This window comes from Budorcas taxicolor, chromosome 21 (genome assembly GCF_023091745.1).
Source record: "Budorcas taxicolor isolate Tak-1 chromosome 21, Takin1.1, whole genome shotgun sequence".
Lineage (NCBI taxonomy): Eukaryota > Metazoa > Chordata > Mammalia > Artiodactyla > Bovidae > Budorcas > Budorcas taxicolor.
In genome coordinates, this window is record NC_068930.1 from 27,492,007 (window position 1) to 27,512,995 (window position 20,989).

Sequence of the window (20,989 nt, forward strand, 5' to 3'; positions counted from 1 at the left end):
TGACTAGCCTAGCCCAGACTAATGTGAGTGCTCAGCTTCAGTTCTTCTGTTGCAATTCCAAATTCCTGGGAAAGGTTGACCCAGCATGGACTAGTTGTTTGCCTCTGACAGCCTTGGCAAAGGAGGCTGGGTCACACAGACCAACCTGGCCACCCCTTCAGCAAGGGCTCAGGTTCGGCTAGCTTCCTAGTTGCTTTCTGTTAATTAGCTGATTTTATAAAGCTTCACTGGTTTGGGGGGTTTAAGACATTCAAGAGTCAGCTAGCACTTGCAGTTCCTGGAGCACACTTAGGATGGTAAGTGGGCCTGATGCAGGGGAAGTTATTTTTACCTTGCTCTCTAAAATTCTCTGGTTTGGATTTCAGAGAGTCAGATATAGAGAAAATAGGCCATGGTTGAGGAAAGAGGAGTTGAGATAATTTTATTACTGATGATCTTCGCTATGGCTAGATGGAAGACAAAGCCCTTATTCCAAGAGAAAAATGTCATCTGGTCTTAATCTTCTTCAACTTGATTCTTTCATATCTGTGACCTTGGTTAAGGGTTAATCTTGCTAAAACAAAAAAATGTAGACACAATGGATTCACAACAAAGTAATACAACTAATGCCAGGGGAAAGTTTATTAATTATATTTTATGTATTCCCTAACTATATTCAAAAAAGGCTTCCCTGATATCTCAGTTGGTAAAGAATCTGCCTGCAATGCAGGAGACCCTGGTTCGATCTCTGGTTTGGGAAGATCCCCTGGAGGAGGAAAAAGCTACCTAATCCAGCATTCTGGCCTGGAGAATTCCATGGACAGTACTATATTCAAAAAGGATTTGAGGCATTTTATAAGGGTCTAAAGCAGAAACAAGTAACATATAAAAATCAAGTAGTGAAAAGAGGATAAATAGAAGAAATTATATTTTAAAATTCTGGCTGATAATCTGTTAATAACTATTTGCAGAAAAATAAAGTTAGAGTTCTACCTTACCCCATAGATCAAAATAAATTCCAAATGCAATTAAGAGTTAAGCATAATTGCTAAACTATTAAAGAACTAGAAAAATACATTTAAGTGTTTATCTTTTTCATGGCAGAGTGGGAAAAGCATATCTCATTAGTAAAGAAAGAAACCTTGGAAGGAAATATGAATATGACTGACTACATAAAAATTTAAAACTTCTTGACTTCACAAAGCACCAGAAACAAAATTAAATGAGAAAAATATTTTCAGTACAAACAACAAAGAGTTGATAGCTTCACTATGAAATTTAATAGCTTTATCTGTTAAAATAATAAAAACACAAACATTCCAGAGATAAATGAAGGACAAAAACCAAATTTTTGAAGAATTAATGCAAGAAGCAAATATACATGAAAAGATACTAAACCTAAATAATGAAAAGAAATGCAGATTAAAACATTGAAATAAAAAAAATTGAAATTCTATTTAACACTTATGATTAGAAAAAAATTTGGAAAATTATATCCAAACCAAGAAGAGATACTGAGAAAAGGGACCTTATGTATCCTGTTGATAATAAGAAGACCTTTCTGGAGGGCAATGAAGCAATAGTTTGAAATGCTCATGAAACATACCCTTTTTCTCAGAAATTTTATTTCCAGAAGTTTGTCCTTGGGAAATAATAAAATTTGGTCAAAGACTTATGTATGAGAATCTTTGTTATTTATTCTTTTTTTGAATAGAAACTATTCCCAGAGTTTTTACAATGAACATTTATTTCTTTTGCAATACAAAAAAAAAAATCACCTCTCTGAACCTATTTTATTTAATTAAAAAGTGAATTCATTCCCATTAATTGGGAAGTCTGTGCTCAGTTTTGAAGAGTAAAGGAGCGTTTTTGTCATTCAGCATCTTGCTTTGGAAATGTCTGATGAGACCGCTTAGTAATTAAATAAGATCCTTGAGTCATCAAAACTTGTACAAACACTTTTTACCTTTAGTATGAGAACTCCTTGGGGCTTCTCTGATAGCCCAGTTGGTAAAGAATCCGCCTGCGATGAAGGAGACCCCAGTTTGATTCCCGGGTCGGGAAGATCTGCTGGAGAAGGGATAGGCTCCCCACTCCAGTATTCTTGGGCTTCCCTTGTGGCTCAGCTGGTAAAGAATCTGGCTGGAATGCAGGAGACCAGAGTTTGATCCCTGGGTTGGGAAGATCCCCTGGAGAAGGGAGAGGCTACCCACTCCAGCATTCTGGCCTGGAGAATTCCAAGGACTAGGGTCGCAAACAGTTGGCCACGACTTTCACATGAGAGCTCCTTGGGGCTGTTTATTAGCTTTTTATTGTAGACAGATTTGAAAAAACCATGTTGTCTCTTTCCATTCTAGAGCCAGTCAAAGGCAGGCACTGGGTACCAGTAAAGTGATGACTGGGGGCCTGAGAGCAAGAGAGGAAAGGCATGAACTAGATGACAAAAATAGTGAAACAAATGCAAGTTCCCACATTAGTGCAGCAATTTGGGGCCAGGTAAAATAATGGCTAATAATCATTTACGTTGAAATGGCTCCTGAAGGCACGGATGATGATTAATATTTCCTATGGAAGGCCTTAGGTCACTGGGAAAACTCCAAAAACATTCCATTTCCCTTGTTTCAAAAACAAAGAGGTTATGTAATATGTTTGAAAATTTATATTCAGTATGTTTAAAATAGAGCAGAATTAGGCATTTACATAGGGTAAGCTTTAATTATCTGAAAAAAAAACTACCTGAGTGGAAAAATAATCAGAATAAATTAGGTGATTCCCTCCGTGATCAGAAAATTCCGCGGTAGAATTCCACACTGAAGATTCTGAAGTTTTTTTTTTTTTTTTTTAAAAGGAAGGAATGAAGTGACTTCCGGAGAGGAGGTGGGGGTCTGCTCTCATGGGACTCTTGCTCAGCCTTGCGCTGGCCCAGCTGACATCGCGATGTGCCTGTGGCCCTTTTTCTCTGCTTTAGGACTGCCCTCCGGATGCAGAGGACTTCCGAGCCCAGCAGTGTTCAGCCTACAATGATGTTCAGTACCAGGGACGTTATTATGAATGGCTTCCACAGTACAACGACCCTGCCGCCCCCTGCGCGCTCAGGTGTCAGGCCCGGGGACAAAACTTGGTGGTGGAGCTGGCACCCAAAGTCCTGGATGGGACACGGTGCACTGCTGACTCCTTGGACATGTGTATCAGTGGCATCTGCCAGGTAAGCCACACCTGCTTCCCAGGCCCCTGTCTCCAGCCGGTGCTGCAACCACTGTCAGTAAAGATCACCTTTCTCTTCTGTACTTCAGTTCATGCAGATGAAATATTGCCTTTGAGGATTTTAATGTAAAACATATCTTAAGGAGTGTTATTCACCTGTAGATTATATTTTACTTATTCAAAATAGTGTAAATTTTGCCCATATAGAGTCAAAAGACAATAATATATGACTTGTGGATTTTTCTAGATCAGTGGTTCTCCAACTTGAAAGTACATCAGAATCACCTGAGGGACTTGTTAAAACACAGTGTTCTGAACCCCATTCCAGAGCTTTTGACCCAAAAGGTCTAGGGTAAGGCCTCAAAATTTGCTTTCTAACAAGTTTCCAGGAGGTGCTGATGCTGCTAGCCCAGAGACCCCACTTTGAGAACTACTGATTTATTGGTATTGATAGGTTCTCTGAATTTTCTTGTTAAAAGTAATTCATTGTTTGAGGCCTGTGGGAGCAGTGACTTATTTACTAAGTAATTAGCATGAGTGTACTCCAGCAGACTTTTTGAGTGATCTTTGCAGAGTTGTGATGAATGTGACTGAAGTATAACCCCCTGTGGCTTGTAATAGGGGTGAGGACTCAGAAGACTATGACAGGTTGCTGAGACAGTGTGGGGATTCTTGGGAAGGGATAGAATTTTACTCCGTTCCTTTGATCACTGGAAAAAATTGTAAACATAGGGAATGCTTACTATTCCATCTACCCTATTATGTTCATAACAAAAACAGCAGCAATAGTAGCAAATGTCCCTAACCATCTACTAAGTATCAGACCCTGCCAGCTATCTCTGACTTCTTATACTTGGAGGAACCGTGGTCTTGCTTATCAGATGAGCTTCTCCTTCCTACATCCCTCCGTCTGGAAAACAATCTCCAGTTGCTCACCACAACAGCTTGGAGTCATTCTTTCCTTAAAAACATTTTGTTGGAGTACAGTTCTTTACAGTGTTGTGTTACTCTCTAGACAGTAGATTCTCATTAGTTACCTATTTTATACGTAATAGTGTATATGTGTCAGTATCAATCTCCCAGTTCATCCCACCCCCTTTTCCCCACTTGGTGTCTGTACATTTGTTTTCTACGTCTGTGTCTCTATTTCTGTTTTGCAGATAGGCTCATCTGTACCTTTTAAAATAATCATTCTTGAGTTTTCTCTTTCAATCTACACATGTAATCTATTGCTGAGTCAATTCTACCTTCAGACAGCATAGTTAGATCTTGTTTTTTGAGCTACCGTGACATTATCTTTTTAACTTGTACATTTCAACTCACTGCCATACCCCAGTACTTCCACAATATCTGTCCCCATCAAAGGTCCTTAATTAAAGACTGGTTGAATAAATGAGTCTTATCTACTTGCAGATGCAAAGGTTGTTCATATCTCTTGGTCTCTTTTATTTCTCTCTCAGCCTCCAATCTTGAATTTTCTAGTTCAAGTTTGATGTCCATTCTGGGAGATTCCACAAATTCCTCCAATACACCATGGGAATTTCTTCAGTCCCCACCCCTTCTCAAATGAACTAGTATTGTTCTTCCCAGATCCACTAGTTATTTAAACTGCTATCTATTAATTTCTGTTTATGACACCACAATTCTCAGTGTCACCTTCCTGAATTCACGTTGTGGTTACCAAGTGTATTTGCTTACATGTCCTCTATCCTGATACTTCAATCAAATTTCTCACATTTTACTTTTTTTCCCTCTCTACTTTCACCTTTTTACTCCAAAACTAGACTAGCCAGTCTCCCTTGGCGGCCTAACCAATCTCTCTTCCTTTCTCTTCTACTCATAAACCATCTTATTTGATGTTTGCTGCTGCTTCTAAGTCACCTCAGTCGTGTCCAACTCTGTGTGACCCCATAGGCGGCAGCCCACCAGGCTCCCCCATCCCTGGGACTCTCCAGGTAAGAACACTGGAATGGGTTGCCATTTACTGTTGACTAATCTTCCCAAAGGTCAGAGTTTATGACTTTATTCTTTTATTATATATGCTGTCAGTGATTTCCCTTTATAACCACCAGTTAACTTTTGGGCTCTTCCATGAAATAATAATAATAGCTATTTTTGTTCAGTGGAATTATGCCTTTTTGTTTTACACGTTTTTGACAATGAATTGTTATGAAAAACAATTTAATCTGGGCTAAAGAGGAGCAATGCAATCCAGTCAATGTTTGGACACTGAGGCTTTGAAGACTTGAGTAGAAGTTGCATAAACCAAGATGAGGAAGAGAATCCCAGGCAGAAGAATAGAGTTTGTAAAGAGATGTGACAGTAGGTATGTTTAAGCATCTTTGACTCATTTTGTAGAGCTGAGGTGAAAAAATACCTGTGGGACAAGGCTAGAAGTTGAGACTGCAGCTATAAGTGGAAACCAATCATGAACTGATTCTCAAAGTTGTGAAAGGAGCCAGTGAAGAGTTTTTTTAAGAAATAGCTCGGTTGGGATTGTCTCTAGGAAGGTCAGTGCCATGGGCGGAGTGTCAAGTGGCAATGTGGCAGATATCTGGGGAAGATGGGGTCAGAGCAGATAATAGGTTAAGTTGGGATAACAAGAGGACTTCCCAGGTGGCTCAGTGGTAAAGAATCCACCTGCCAGTGGAGGAGACCGAGGTTTGATCCCTGGGTCAGGAAGATCCCCTGGAGGAGGAAATGGCAACCCACTTCAGTATTCTTGCCTGTGAAATGCCATGGACAGAGGAGCCTGGAAGGCTACAGTCCATGGGGTCACAAAGAGTCAGACATGACTGAATGACTGAGCAGGTGCACAGGATAAAGGTGGTTTTCAGTGCTGAATTAGTCCCTCTAGAATGGGTGCTTCCTGGGACTTCCCTAGCAGTTCAGGGGTTAAGACTCCATGCTTCCAATGCAGAGGGTGGGGCGCAGGTTTGATCCTTGGTTGGGGAACTAGGATCAGATGGAAAAAAAAAGTAGAATGTGTGCTTCCTATCATGTTTTTGTGAGTCTTATGGGCAAGCGGATTATTTTGGGCAGGTGGTACCTTGCTGAAAGCTGAGTGCTCTTCTGGTAAGGCCATTCAGGTCAAAAGAATTGTGTACACTTCTTCAGATGTGACTTACATGCTTCTCAGTTGAATTCAGTATCTTTCCTTCCATGGGATGATGTTCACATAAATTCCCTTTCCTGGACACTGTGGCTGTGGCTGTCCACAGTTATCGGGATGGGAGAAATTAAACTGTGTGGTTCTCTCTTATTACTTCGGGATCAATGAACTGAGCCCTGATGTTCACTTAGCAGAGACTACAAATAATTTTTGCAAGTGTGTTTAAAGTTTGCTTATTTACATGACTGTGTCACTGTGCTCCTAAGAACAACCTACCATGAGTCTGAGCACAGCATCTAACATTAGACAACTATACTCACTCAATGAAATTTGCTTCTGCTTTGGGGGCCTGGTTTTTACCAGAAATAGGACCTGTTTGGAACTAGATCTGCAGAACAATTCTAATATATCTTTCAGGTTTATTGAATTCCTTGACAACTGGGTAAATGAAGAAATCACTCTGTGTTTCTAGTGAAAAGAACAGCATCCAACACATACTGGATGCTTACTCAGGGTCAGGCACTGTCTAAGCCCTTGGCTGTGTTAGCTCATCAGACGCTCTGAAGCCGAGATTGTCATTATCCTCACTCTGTTCATAAGCAAACTGGAATTTGAAGAGGCTCAGTGATTTGCCCTGATGATACAGCTAGAAAATGGTAGAGCTGGAACTTGAACCCAAGAAACTGAATTCCAAAATCTGTGTTTTTAACCTTTGCGCTATATTGATGATATTTGTACTTTTTGTGTTGCTGCAAGTATCACTGAAGTTTGTAACTGGAAACGAGATGAGATTCTAGTAGACGACAGTCAGCACAATAGATGAGTGATGCTTAGACAGTTTAGGATAGAGGTTGAAACTCAAATATTTACACCCCCCTCAGGGAGGACGACTGCTTAGGTGTAGTCATAGTGAGTAATGAGAGCTGTCATGAGCTGGAGAATATATACCTGCTTGTTGATGTGCTCAAGGGATCAACCATATATAAACATCAGTTTTTGTCAACAGGAGCCAGAAATCTAGATTTTAATGTGAAGTGTTCAATTTCAAGCAACACCATAATGTTAATGACCTTGCTCTATCCATCAATAGTTAAGTAGAACTCCAATATAATACAGACTAGGTTTTCCTTCAGTAATAAACAACCCCCCAAAAGCTCCGTGGCTTAAAACAAAGATTACTTTTAACTCATGCTACTCGGCCAATGTGGGTCAGCAGGGGTCTCTGCCCTGAATGTCTCAGAGACCCAGACTGAAGGAGCCTTTATTTGCACACACGTTTTGCATAATAACTACAGTAGTGAGGAGGGGAACGTGTGACTCATGCCCTGACCCTTGAAGCTTCTAACCAAAGTGATGCAGACCTTAGACTCATATTTCGTTGGCCAAAGACAGTCAGTGACCACACTTATTTCTAAGGGAGTGGGGAAGTGCAGACCTCCATGGGCTGAAGGGAGAAACTAATTATTTATGAATATTCCTATTGACTGCCGTAGCTCCATATACTCTGATTTTTCAGGCAGAAATGTTAGAATTTTTGTAATGTAGAATTCAATTTTCAGAGATCTCAAACAGAAGTTGACTCAAAAAATTATTTGCTTCATGAAGGATTAAATTTGACTGATCTGGGAAATTCAGAAACTGATCTGGAAATTTGCTCCATCTGGAGTGAAGACCCTGATTTAAACACTGACTTCTATGAACAGTGTAAGAAATCATAGGCCAGAACTATGAAATAATCCTTCGCTGAAGTGACGATTTATATATGAGTATTTATTCCCCAAAGCACTGCTCATATATCTTAAATTTTTATTTATATTATCCCCTGTCTTGTGTCACTTGTCTCATCAACTGCACTGCAAAATAGGAATCCCATCTTTTTAATTTAGACTCTGTAATGCCTGGCTCTATACAAATTGGCTGTGTGGATGTTAATACATTTTATTGATATGTTTGTCAGTTAGTGATCTTTAAATCATTACAGCTAGAGATCTTGACTTCAGGAGAAGTCACTGAACTTGAAAATGCTTCAGGAAATTCTTAAAAAGCTGCTCATTGTTGATTATGATGAGATCTGAAAGCCAATATTCAGTAGTCCCTCAATTTCAAGGGCAGTTTTGGCTTATCTCCTATGAATCACAAGACAGTCAGATCTTTTCAGATATTTCTGTGATGTTTTCACATGCTTTTTTTGGCTGCAAGATTTGGATGAACTATAGCTTTAAAAATTATGAAATAAATACCAGTGCTCAGGGAGGTATTTGATTGCCCAAGATCTTGCAAGGCTGTAAACACTCTTCAAAATAAGCCCATCCTAGCTCCTAAACCCACGCCCTTCCTGGATGACCAGATAAAGAGTGATTCTCATTCTTATGAAATGTGAAGTGCTCAGGGACTCACATGTGTGAGGACAGAGCTTGGCCCAGGAACAGTATTTCTATAATTTAATAGTAGAATTACTCCCCTTGGAGAAAGTTGCTTGAACACAAGTTACTCATTGATTGAATCTTAAAAATGCAAGTATGGTTCCAAAATCAATCACTCTTAAGTTATTCCACATGTATTTAGTAAATATTAATATAATAGCCTGTGTAACTGGGTTTGTTGTTGTCCATCTGCTGATACTAAAGGTGAGGAAGGTAGAGCATAGTGATACGATTCTGGTGTCAAGAGGACCTGGATATTCAAACAGTATACTAGTTGTGTAATGTTGGAAAGTCATGTAACCTCAGAAACAGTCAGATGCCTAATTTGTAAATAGAGATAAAAGGTATCAAAAGGTGGCCATGAAAATTAAATGAAATAATGTGTATTACATGCTTGGCATAGCACCAGCATTCAATAAAAATCAACTATTATTATTACTATTTCACTATTATCTTTATAAAAATTCATATAATCAGAATGAAAGGGTCTCAGAGGATTCAGCTGCTCATCCAATAATTTAATCCCCTCTCCAGTTTTCCTGTCCCAAAGTCTCCTACCTAGCCTGTGATTGAATATTTATTGTTGGATAACTGACTCTAAATACGTTCTCATATTGAACTAAATTACACCTAAACCTGTAGCTTTCACCGTTTGAAAATACACAGAACAAATGTAAAGCCTTTCTTCACGACATCCCTCTGTGAATTTGAAAATATCTCTAATCATAGGCTTTTCCTCAAACTTCCTTGGAACTTTTCCCATCTCCCCCTGAAACTTTCATTTGATCTTGTTCCTTCCCTTCAGCAGCAGCACTTTGGAAAGAATAGTCTATAGATGTGGTTTCTACTTCCTCCAGTTTTATATTCCCATCAACACCTTGGATACAGACTCTGATCCAGCAGTTCCCCCAAGCTGAAGCATAGGGGCTCAACCTGGGAGTCCAGGCAAAATGAAAAACAGAGAGGTGATTCAAGGGACTCTCTTTTGTTGAGCCCTTCAAGTATTCTAGTCACTGTACTAGGAGTTTTACATGTATTTTCTCATTTCATTCCTAGCATAGACCCTGTGTGAAGTATGTCCCAAATGTCCCTATTTCACTCTTGAGGAAAATGAGTCTCCTAGAGTAGTTTGCATTGTTGTATATCCTGCATCTTGAGAAGGGTGGTAGGGCTGGGTAGTTGTAATCACACTGTTTGCCCCCAAGGTCTCTGCACTTAACCACCAGGCATATAAATACAAATAACACTGAATGTGTGCAGAGAGTTGGAAATAAACCAGCTCATTAGTTAGTGTATGTCATGTAAAAGTCATATTTAATAAAATAAAAAGAAATTTAAGATGTAGCCCTTTTTCTCATATAAGGAAGCTCACAGTTCAGCAGATACACACACACTGCTCACAAAAGCTTCCCTCATAGCTCAGTGGGTAAAGAATCCGCCTGCGATGCAGGAGACCCTGGTTTGATTCCTGGGTCGGTAAGATCTGCCGGAGAAGGGATAGGCTCCCTGCTCCAGTATTCTTGGGCTTCCCTTGTGGCTCAGCTGGTAAAGAATCAACCTGCAATGTGGGAGACCTGGATTCGATCCCTGGGTTGGGAAGATCCCCTGGAGAAGGGAAAGGCTACCCACTCTAGTATTCTGGCCTGGAGAATTCCATGGACTATTAAGTCCATGGGATCACAAAGAGCTGGACACGACTGAGCGACTTTCACTTCACTTCACTTCACTTCACTCACAAAAAAGTAATAATTCACAGGAGACTGAAGGATGCAGTATAAACATATTCTGAGATATCTCTCTTGTTAATTCCTTATATTTTAAAAATTATTTATAAAAGTTTTTATAAGAATTACATACACACATATATATATATACAAGTAAAGATATGTAGGTATACATATAGATAATGATACAGAAGGAGATATAAAGATCCAGATACAGGATATTGAGAGAGATGGATTTATCAGTATGAATAAGATATAGGTATGTGTGTTAGTCACTTAGTTGTGTCTGACTCTTTGCGACCCTATGGACTGTAGCCCACCAAGCTCCTCTGTCCATGGGATTCTCCAGGCAAGAATCTTGGAGTAGGTTGCCATTCTCTTCTCCAGGGGATCTTCCCAACCCAGGGATTGAACCCAGGTTTCCTGCATTGCAGGCAGATTCTTTATGATCTGAAGACCAGGGATGTAGGTATAGATTGAGATTAAAACAGAAAAAAATTAAACTATGGATCAGAAGGATATATATCAACCTCAAAATAGTGGTCATCTGGGGGAAGAAGTGAGAGAACAGGACTAGGGTAGGGATAGAAAGAGAGGGAAGGGGTTAGGGGAAGAGGAGAGAGGAAGTATTTGTAATGTTCCTTTCATTTTATGTACATAAAATAGCTGAATAGAAGTATAAATAAAAAACTAAGGGTGAGAATGTCAAGGGGCAGCCTCCATTCATCTTTAATTCTTTGGTCTTTGGATAAGAATCTTATATATAAATGACATGGTGCTGTAAAGCTTTATATCTTATTATTTTTGAGATTTTTTGTTTGTTTGTTTTGATCATTTTTAAATTCTGTATTGAATTTGTTACAGTATTGCTTCTGTTTTATGTTTGGGGATTTTTTTTTTTCTTGGCCATGAGGCATGTGGGATCTTAGCTCCCTAACCAGGAATCAAACTCACACGTCCTGGGCATTGGGAGGCCAATCCAAGTCCTAACCCCAGGACCCCTAGGGAAATCCCTTTATTTATTATTATATATTTTAAAATCTATGTTCTCATCAAAGAGAGCCAACTCGTACATTTAAGAAGGATAACACCATCAGTATGATTTCTGAAATACATAAGGTCTGATATGCCCATATCTCTACCCACTCCTGACCGCCATCTTCTGTCTGCAGGCAGTGGGCTGCGACCGGCAACTGGGGAGCAACGCTAAGGAGGACAACTGTGGTGTCTGTGCTGGTGACGGTGCCACCTGCAGGCTGGTGCGGGGACAGTCAAAGTCACACGTGTCTCCTGAAAAAAGTAAGTTTTAACATTACCATACAACAGCATGTGCTTTAGACCATCTGATAGTGAAATAACATTTTCCCATTGCTAAAGTTTTTAGGTAGTAAGAACTTTTGACTGGTGTTCTAAGGACACATTTCTCCCCAAAAGTGTAATAGATCAAATTTTTATTCCCATTACCTCTTCTTAGATTACCTGTTTCTTTGAACTTTTGCCAATACAGAGTACAACTATTATTTTTAATTTGCTGATTTTTTTAAGGTAAACTAGGAGTCATTATTTCTTTTTCCCCCTTTTGATTGCTAACAAGGTAAAAATATCATCCTGTATTTATTGAAATATTGTCCTGTATTAATTGTCCATTTATACTTTTTTATCTTTCAATTAGCTGCTGAAGTCATTTACTCTTTTCCCTATTTGGATGGTGATCTTTTCCTCACTTGTATCATGAATATATACTATTTGTTGTAACTGTTTTTAATATTCTCAGTTTGTCATTTGACTTTCAGTATTGTTTGTAGAATCGGTAGTTTCTAAATTATAGATACACAGAATTCTCCACCTTTTAAGTTTGGTAATAGCTGCTTAATTTTTTTTTTAAAATTAAGGGTCAGTCAACTTTTTCTGTAAAGGGTTAGAGAAGAAATATTTAAGGGCTTTTTAGCCTATATAGTTTCTGTCTTAGCTACTCAGCACTGCTGCTGCAGATGAAAAGCAGCCACAGTCAACCAGTGAACCAATGGGAAGAACTGTGTTCCAATAAAGTTTTATTTACAAAACTAGCCTGCAGGCTAAATTTGACCCTCAGGGTATAGTTTGCCTACCGCCTGCCTTAAAGAGAAAAAATTATACATTTATGCCTTCTGCCAGTGCTTTTTTGTATGTGTGTTCCTACTTTAAAATCTTATTCCTTTGAGTTTATTTGGATTTAACTTATGAAACAGAAAGTGAAAGTGGAAGTCGCTCAGTCCTGTCTGACTGTTTGCTACCCCATGGACTGCTCAATGGGATTCTCCAGGCCAGAATACTAGAGTTGGTAGCTGTTCCCTTCTCCAGGGGATCTTCCTGACCCAGGAATCAAACCAGGGTCTCCTGCATTGCCGAGAGATTCTTTACCAACTGAGCTATCAGGGAAGCCAAAAGTTTATTTATTTTTTTGGCCACACTGATTGGCTTGTGGGATCATAGTTCCCCACCAGGGATTGAACCTGTGCCCCTTGCATTGGGAGCACAGAGAGTCCTAACCACTGGACTCCTAGGGAAGTCTATGAAATGGGGATTTTACTCATTCTTCCAAAATGGGGAGAACCTTAGAGGAGGAGTAGAGGGTGGACAGGGTTTTCCAGGCAGAGGAAATACAAAGTTCATGGTGTGACACTAGAGTGAAGCCTGGACTTGCTTGAGTAACCTAAGGTTGCACATCGGTTAGGGTGGGAGGAAAGACACAGTGGCATTCAGAAGGAATGATAAAGGCCTTCATTGTTGTGAATCACGTTTCAGGTTAAGTGAAGTCATTACAGCAATTTAGGCAGTGGAGGGACTTGATTAGATTTGCATTTTAATGAAGTGATTCTGGCAACTTGTGGAGGTGAGCCTGGAAGCAAGGAGTCCAACTAGGATGCCACAGTTATCTTCGTCGGGGTTGTAGTGAGGTGGGAGAGGTAAAGGAGCAGAGAGGGCAGAGAGATTTAGGAGAGAGAGTCAGCAGAGTTTGCTAATTCATAGAGTGAAAACTGTAAAAGAGAAGAGGAAGCTAGAATGATGCAGATTTCCCAGCCTGAGCAGCTGGGTGGATTTCTTTTCTGTCCATCTGCGGAAGGAATGCATGGAGAGGAGATGCATACCAAAAATAAGGGTTCACCTCCTTGGGTTTTCTTCTTTCCAGAAATGTGGCCCCATAAGTATTCAATGCTTTGTTACTTTTCTGATACCTTTAAACAGATGTTAATTATATTTTGTTTGGGGTGAAAGAGTTGATCTGAAATGTGACAGTCCATTGTTAATGGTCTTTAGTTATGCATTTTTTAATACATATTTTTTTTAGGTAATTAACTTTTTATGGCTGCATCGGGTCTTAGTTGCAGCTGATGGGATCTTCCATCTTCATTGTGACACATGGGATCTTTAGCTGCAGCATTCGAACTCTTAGACCAGGGATCAAACCTGGGCCCCCTACATTGGGAGCATGAAGTCTTAGCCACTGGACCACCAGGGAATTCCCTTTAGTTATAAATTAACTGAGTTTATCCAAAGAGAGTATATACAATTATTAGGAAGGCATGAGAATTTAGCCAGGGAAAACATTTGAGGGGATTCAAGTGAAAAGATAATGAGAAGAGTAGGTAAACTCAGAACTTAGCAGAAGCAGTATGGGAGCTGAAGGAATAAGTAATTCCAAAAAAGGAGGTAATAGTCGGCCATGTGAAATGCTGTTTCGAGGTCAACTGGAATAAAAGTCCAAAAATTTCTCATTGGCAATTTGAAGCCAAATCTGTGACCTTAGCAAGAGTGGTTTCAATGAATTTCTGGCTAAAACCAAAGCCTGATTGCAGTGGGTTTAGAAGTAAATAGAAGATGAGTGAATGAATGGAGGGAAGGATTTTGCAAGGACTAAAGGAGAGGGTACACAATCATATCATGTTAAGAACTGAGTAACTACTCTAGGTCCCCTTGGAGAACATGGTGAGAAATTAACTGTGTTCCAAAACAGTTTTTTTTTTTTTTTTTCTGTTCTTTTTACACTCTGTTCATTAGGAGGTAGAATCAGCTGCTTGAGAGTGAAGGCTCTCAAACAGATTCACCAATGGGGATAATAATTATGCTCAGCTCTTAGGGTCATTGTGAGGATCAAATTAAACTACGTATGAAAAGGTGTCTGACACATAGTTAACATTGGCTGAAGGATAAAGGGAGATGACCCTACTCTCTAGCCACCTTTTCTTCATTGGAAGCTATGATCTCTACATCACTTCCTTCTTCTTTAGGATAAAGCATCGGCAAAAGGATTAACAGTAGAAAAAACAATTTCGGTACAACAAAATATCTGTGCAAGCTTTAGGAATAATTGTGGCAGAAGAGTGCTTAGTGACTTGAGAAAAAGGTTTAAAACATTTAATACTTTTGAATAATTTCTGCAAAGGAAGAGCAGCTGGAGCTCAGACACATATCCCTAAAGGGAGCTAGTAGAGCTGGGGGCATGCTGCTGGCAAGTCCAAGCTCTGTCTGCCTGCTCTAGGGCTGAGGCTAAAGTTAGCAAAGATGCCTGCCTGCCTGTGTGAAAACCTGGTGCTTCTCATCCTTGCTTTTCATTATGGCCCCTTCATGTCTGTTACTGCTCTGAATCTGGCCAACTGAAGCTGTTTTTGGCTGAGATTTTCCGTGGGCCATATGGAAGCACTTCCCTATAATGATGCTTTGTGTGAAAGAAATGTGGGAAATGAAGCCACGTCTCTCCCTGAGTGTGCATCCCCAGGCCTGCAGAGTCCACCAGGCTCCTTGGGCCTCACCTTGCCAAGCCGTCATTCCTATCTTCCCCAAGTCTCACGCTGAAGGAGGCCAGGGCAGGGAGATGCTGTTGGCAGAGCCCTGCTAGCAAGAAAGTGCATGAGGCTGCTCTTGGGCCCTGTTTCCATCCTGCAGGGAGGCAGATTCAAGGTGGAAGAGCCTGGAGCCAAAACCTTCACTGTGAGAAATATCAGAAATTAATCCACATACAACATGCACATTTCCTGTTCAGAGGGAGGAGGAGAGAGGCTGAACTCACAACTGGCATCCACAGCTTTGGCTGTTGGAACAGAGAGCTGGAGGCCACTCAGCTTTTTAAGGAGAGAAGAGTCTAAAAACAGCAACAAAAAAGCATACACCCCTGATTGGAGCATTTGGATTTGGTACTGGAGGACTCACTTGTATTTCCAGATTTTGCCATTGTTTTGACCTTGTCCATAGAAGGACCATGCACCCCTGAGACAAATAAATAAATAAGCTCACCTTGTCTGATCTGTTTATAGAGTTGACCCTTAAGCAATACGGGTTTGAACTGCATGGTTTTCCATTTTCTTCAGCAGTAAATACTACATGAATAAATGACCTGTAGTTGGTTGGACCCACCCACATGGAACCACAGATAACAGAGAAAGTATATATGGAGAGCTGACAATCAGTTATACTCAGATTTTGTGGGGTTATTTTTGGCTGTGATGCATGGCATTTGGGATCTTAGTTCCCCAACCAGAGATTGACCCAGCCCCCTGAGTTGAGAGTGCAGTCTTAACCACTCTGACAAGTCCCTATGCTATGCTTGGATTGTTGACTGGAGGGGGTTGTTGCTCCTAATTGCCGCCATCCCCACCCCCTGCATTGTCCAAGGGTCAGCTGTACATTTTTCCCTGGTGACAGCTAAGCTTATTGATGCAGTGACACCTGAGGCTGACCTGCAACCCCATACCTTCTTACCAAGCATCCTTGGGTCTCCGAGAAAATACAGAATCCTGGGCTAGGCAAACTGTGGGGCTGCCTCACAGGGCAGTTCTTACAATGTTTTCTCTTCATACACTTTTTTTTCCTCTTCATATGCTCTTCATTTCTGTTTTGACTGTTATTTCCAAAAACCATCTGTATACTTAACTTATTCCATGACAAAGAAGACTGTTATTGACTATAACAGGCTTGCTGAGGTGGCAAACAGATTGTTCTCCCTTCCTCCTGCCTTTTTACCTCGTCTCTTTCTGCCTCCCTGCCTTCGTCTTTGTAGGGTGAGATTCTGATTGATAGTGCTGTATGCCAGAACTGTGTCTGGCAAAAGAATATTCAAACCAAGCACCCTGTTCATTTTATTTATTTTTTACGTTAAAAAAAATATTCTTGGCCCCACTGCACAGCTCGTGGAGATCTTAGTTCCCCAACCAGGAATACAATCCTTGCCCCCTGCATTGGCAGGCAGATTCTTAGTCACTGGACCACCAGGGAATTCCCTGACTCCATTCATTTTCATGGGATATTTAATTCACAAGAGAGAGCATGGCATGGAAGGAGATCTCAAGATTGAAAATGTAGGGCCCTTGCTTTCACCCTTGCCTTGCTCTTCCACATGTTTTTGTGCATCTTCTATGTCCTCTGCAAAAAAAAAAAAAAAAAAAAACAAACAAAAAAACAAGAGGACAATGACATGTAGGTTCTGTTAAGAAGGAATGTTATGGAGGCTGTTTTTCACAGAGTAGCCACACTGGCCAGGAACTCCTGGCTTAATACCTCTTTGTAAATTGCCTTCATATTTACACTTACTTTAAAATCCATGCCCCTTCTCATGACTTTCAAAGTCTTATGTATCTGGCTTTTATGTCATGTCATGTGTGCTGTCTTGTTCTCATTCACTAGTTTGTAGTCATCTCGATTTTCTGGAAGATTTTTTACTTCCCAGGGACCTTTTCCTCCATGGCTTTTGCACTGACCAATTGCCTGAGCCTAGAACACACTTCTCCTAGCTCTTAACTTGGCTGTCTCTTTCTCAACCTTGAGCTTAAGTGTCACCTCCTCAGAGATATTTTCCTTGACCAATCTACCTAAAGTCAGCCCTTCTGTTTTCTATTTCCTTCTTAGTCTTTATTGCAAAAAGTAATTGTTTCATTTACAGTTGACTCTTAAATAACATGGGTTTGAACTGCACAGGTTCACTTATAGGCAAATTTTTGTCAATGGTACATACTATAGTACCGACATGATCCTCAGCTGGGTGAATCCCCGAATGTGGAAACTTAGATACAGATACAGAGAGATAACTATAAATTATACCCAGATTTTCAACTGCATGTAGGGTCAGTGCCCTTAACCCCTGTGTTGTTCAAGAGAGAGCTATATTTGTTTGCTTAATTTGTCTCTGCTGCTGGTCATATGTTGCAAAAGTGGACTCTGTATCTATCATTTTCATCATTTTATTCCTGGAGCTTGTAGGGTACCAAGCATGTCAGAGGAGCTCAATAATGTTGCACGAATGAATACAGGTTCTTCACTGGAAATAGCTCTGCTTCCCATTATGTTTTTGGTGAGACTAAATATTGTGCAACAGAATTTTCGAACTGGAATTTTTGGACTGGGGTAATAACCTCTTCTTGGCCACTGTCTGTGATCTTAGGCAAGATCACAGGAACTTGCACTTTTTCATCTGTGTCCTGAATCTGTTAGCACAGATCATGTCTAAGACATCTTTTAGTTCTGAAAATCTATTAAATATATTTGTACTTTATTCCTTATTTTAAAAAGCACAGACCTTGAGGTGGAATGGAGGTCAGAAAAGTTAGTTCTAGGATCTCATAGGAAGACTTTTCCAAAGCTCTAATGAAAAGGTTCCACAGAAATGGCTTGTCTTCCTAAAGAGCCCAGGAAATTTTACATGTTTGTATTGGTTTACATGGGCTTCTCAACTTGAAATTCCCTGTCTTTGGTGATAAGGATGGCTTCTACCCCTCAGTACAGGGAGATACCTTCCCCTGGAAGCTTTATCCCTGCTTTCGTCCAGTGGAGGGACACAGTGTCCTCACAATGGCTGTTTCTTAGTACCTTTAATTCAAAATAATCAGTTCAGTTCAGTTCAGTACTCAGTCGTGTCTGACTCTTTGCGACCCCATGGACTGCAGCATGCCAGGCCTCCCTGTCCATCACCAACTCCCGGAGTTTACTCAAACTCATCTCCATTGAGTCCGTGATGCTATCCAACCATCTCATCCTCTGTCATCCCCTTCTTCTTCCGCCGTCAATCTTTCTTAGCATCAGAGTCTTTTCAAATGAGTCAGTTCTTCCCATCAGGTGGCCAAAGTATTGGAGTTTCTGCTTCAACATCAGTCCTTCCAATGAACACTCAGGACTGATCTCCTTTAGGGTGGACTGATTGGATCTCCTTGCAGTCCAAGGGACTCTCAAGAGTCTTCTCCAATACCACAGTTCAAAAACATCAATTCTTTGTTGCTCAGCTTTCTTTATACTCCAACTCTCACATCCATACATGACTACTGGGAAAACCATAGCCTTAACTAGATGGACCTTTGTTGCAAAGTAATGTCTCTGCTTTTTAATATGCTGTCGAGGCTGGTCATATCCTTCCAAGGAGTGAAAGTGAAGTTGCTCAGTCATGTCCAACTCTTTGCGACTCCATGGACTATAGCCTGCCAGGTTCCACCATCCATGGGATTTTCCAGGCAAGAATACTGGAGTGGGTTGCCATTCCTTCTCCAGGAGATCTTCCCCACCCAGGGATTGAACTCGGGTTTCCTGCACTGTAGGCAGACGCTTTACCCTCTGAGCCACCATGACTGCAGTCACCATCTGCAGTGATTTTGGAGCCCCCCCCCCACCCCCCCAAAATAAAGTCTGCCACTGTTTCCACTGTTTCTCCATCTATTTGCCATGACGTGATGGGACCAGATGCCATGATCTTCGTTTTCTGAATGTTGAGCTTTAAGCCAACTTTTTCACTCTCCTCTTTCACTTTCATCAAGAGGCTCTTTAGTTCTTCTTCACGTTTTGCCATAAGGGTGGTGTCATCTGCATAACTGAGGTTATTGATATTTCTCCTGGCAATCTTGATTCCAGCTTGTGCTTCCTCCGGCCCAGTATTTCTCAATATGTACTCTGCATATAAGTTAAATAAGCAGGGTGACAATATACAGCCTTGACGTACTCCTTTTCCTATTTGGAACCAGTCTGTAGTTCCATGTCCAGTTCTAACTGTTGCTTCCTGACCTGCATACAGATTTCTCAGGAGGCAGGTCAGGTGGTCTGGTATTCCTATTTCTTTCAGAATTTTCCACAGTTTCTTGTGATCCACACAGTCAAAGGCTTTGGCATAGTCAATAAAGCAGAAATAGATATTTTTCTGGAACTCTCTTGCTTTTTTGATGATCCAGCGGATGTTGGCAATTTGATCTCTGGTTCCTCTGCCTTTTTAAAACCAGCTTGAACATCTGGAAGTTCATGGTTCACGTATTGTTGAAGCCTGGCTTGGAGAATTTTGAGCATTTCTTTACCAGCGTGTGAGATGAGTGCAATTGGGTGGTAGTTTGAGCATTCTTTCGTGTTGCCTTTCTTTGGGATTGGAATGAAAACTGACCTTTTCCAGTTCTGTGGCCACTGCTGAGTTTTCCAAATTTGCTAACATATTGAGTGTAGCACTTTCACAGCATCATCTTTAAGGATTTGAAATAGCTCAACTGGAATGCCATCACCTCCACTAGCTTTGTTCATAGTGATGCTTCCTAAGGCCCACTTGACTTCACATTCCAGGATGTCTGGCTCTAGGTGAGTGATCACACCATCGTGATTATCTGGATCATGAAGATCCCTTTTGTACAGTTTCTCTGTGTATTCTTGCCACCTCTTCTTAATATCTTCTGCTTCTGTTAGTTTCATACCATTTCTGTCCTTTTGTGCCCATCTTTGCATGAAATGTTCCCTTGCTGTCTCTAATGTTCTTGGAGAGATCTCTAGTCTTTCCCATTCTATTGTTTTCCTCTATTTCTTTGCATTGATCACTGAAGAAGGCTTTCTTATCTCTCCTTGCTATTCTTTGGAACTCTGCATTCAAATGGGTATATCTTTCCTTTTCTCCTTTGCTTTTCACTTCTCGTCTTTTTACATCTATTTTTTTCCCCTTTATTTTAATTTACAATACTGTATTGGTTTTGCCATACATTGACATGAATCCACCACGGGTGTATAGAAGCTCCCAATCCTGAATCCCCCTCCCACCTCCCACCCCATATCATCTCTCTGGATCATCCCCATGCACCAGCCCCAAGCATCCTGTATCCTGTATCGAACATAGACTGGCACTTCGTTTCTTACATGATAGTATACATGTTTCAGTGCCATTCTCCCAAATCATCCCACCCTCTCCCTCTCCCTCAGAGTCCAAAAGTCCGTTCTATACATCTGTGTCTCTTTTGCTGTCTCGCATATAGGGTCATCATTACCATCTTTCTAAATTCCGTATATATGTGTCAGTATACTGTATTGGTGTTTTTCTTTCTGGCTTACTTCACTCTGTATAATCGGCTCCAGTTTCATCCATCTCATCAGAACTGATTCAAATGTATTCTTTTTAATGGCTGAGTAATACTCCATTGTGTATATGTACCACAGCTTTCTTATCCATTCATCTGCTGATGGACATCTAGGTTGCTTCCATGTCCTGGCTATTATAAACAGTGCTGCGATGAACATTGGGGTACATGCGTCTCTTTCAATTCTGGTTTCCTCGGTGTGTATGCCCAGCA

General features: G+C 40.6%; 1 protein-coding gene across 1 annotated transcript in view; it reads left to right on the forward strand.

The window, feature by feature from the left end:
• ADAMTSL3 (ADAMTS like 3) overlaps window positions 1-20,989 on the forward strand; it is a 368,734-nt gene that overhangs the window by 145,388 nt on the left and 202,357 nt on the right. The window contains exons 6-7 of the mRNA XM_052659478.1: window positions 2,948-3,184; window positions 11,615-11,741. Of these exons, the coding sequence (XP_052515438.1) occupies window positions 2,948-3,184; window positions 11,615-11,741 (364 nt within the window). The remainder of the gene's footprint in view (window positions 1-2,947; window positions 3,185-11,614; window positions 11,742-20,989) is intronic.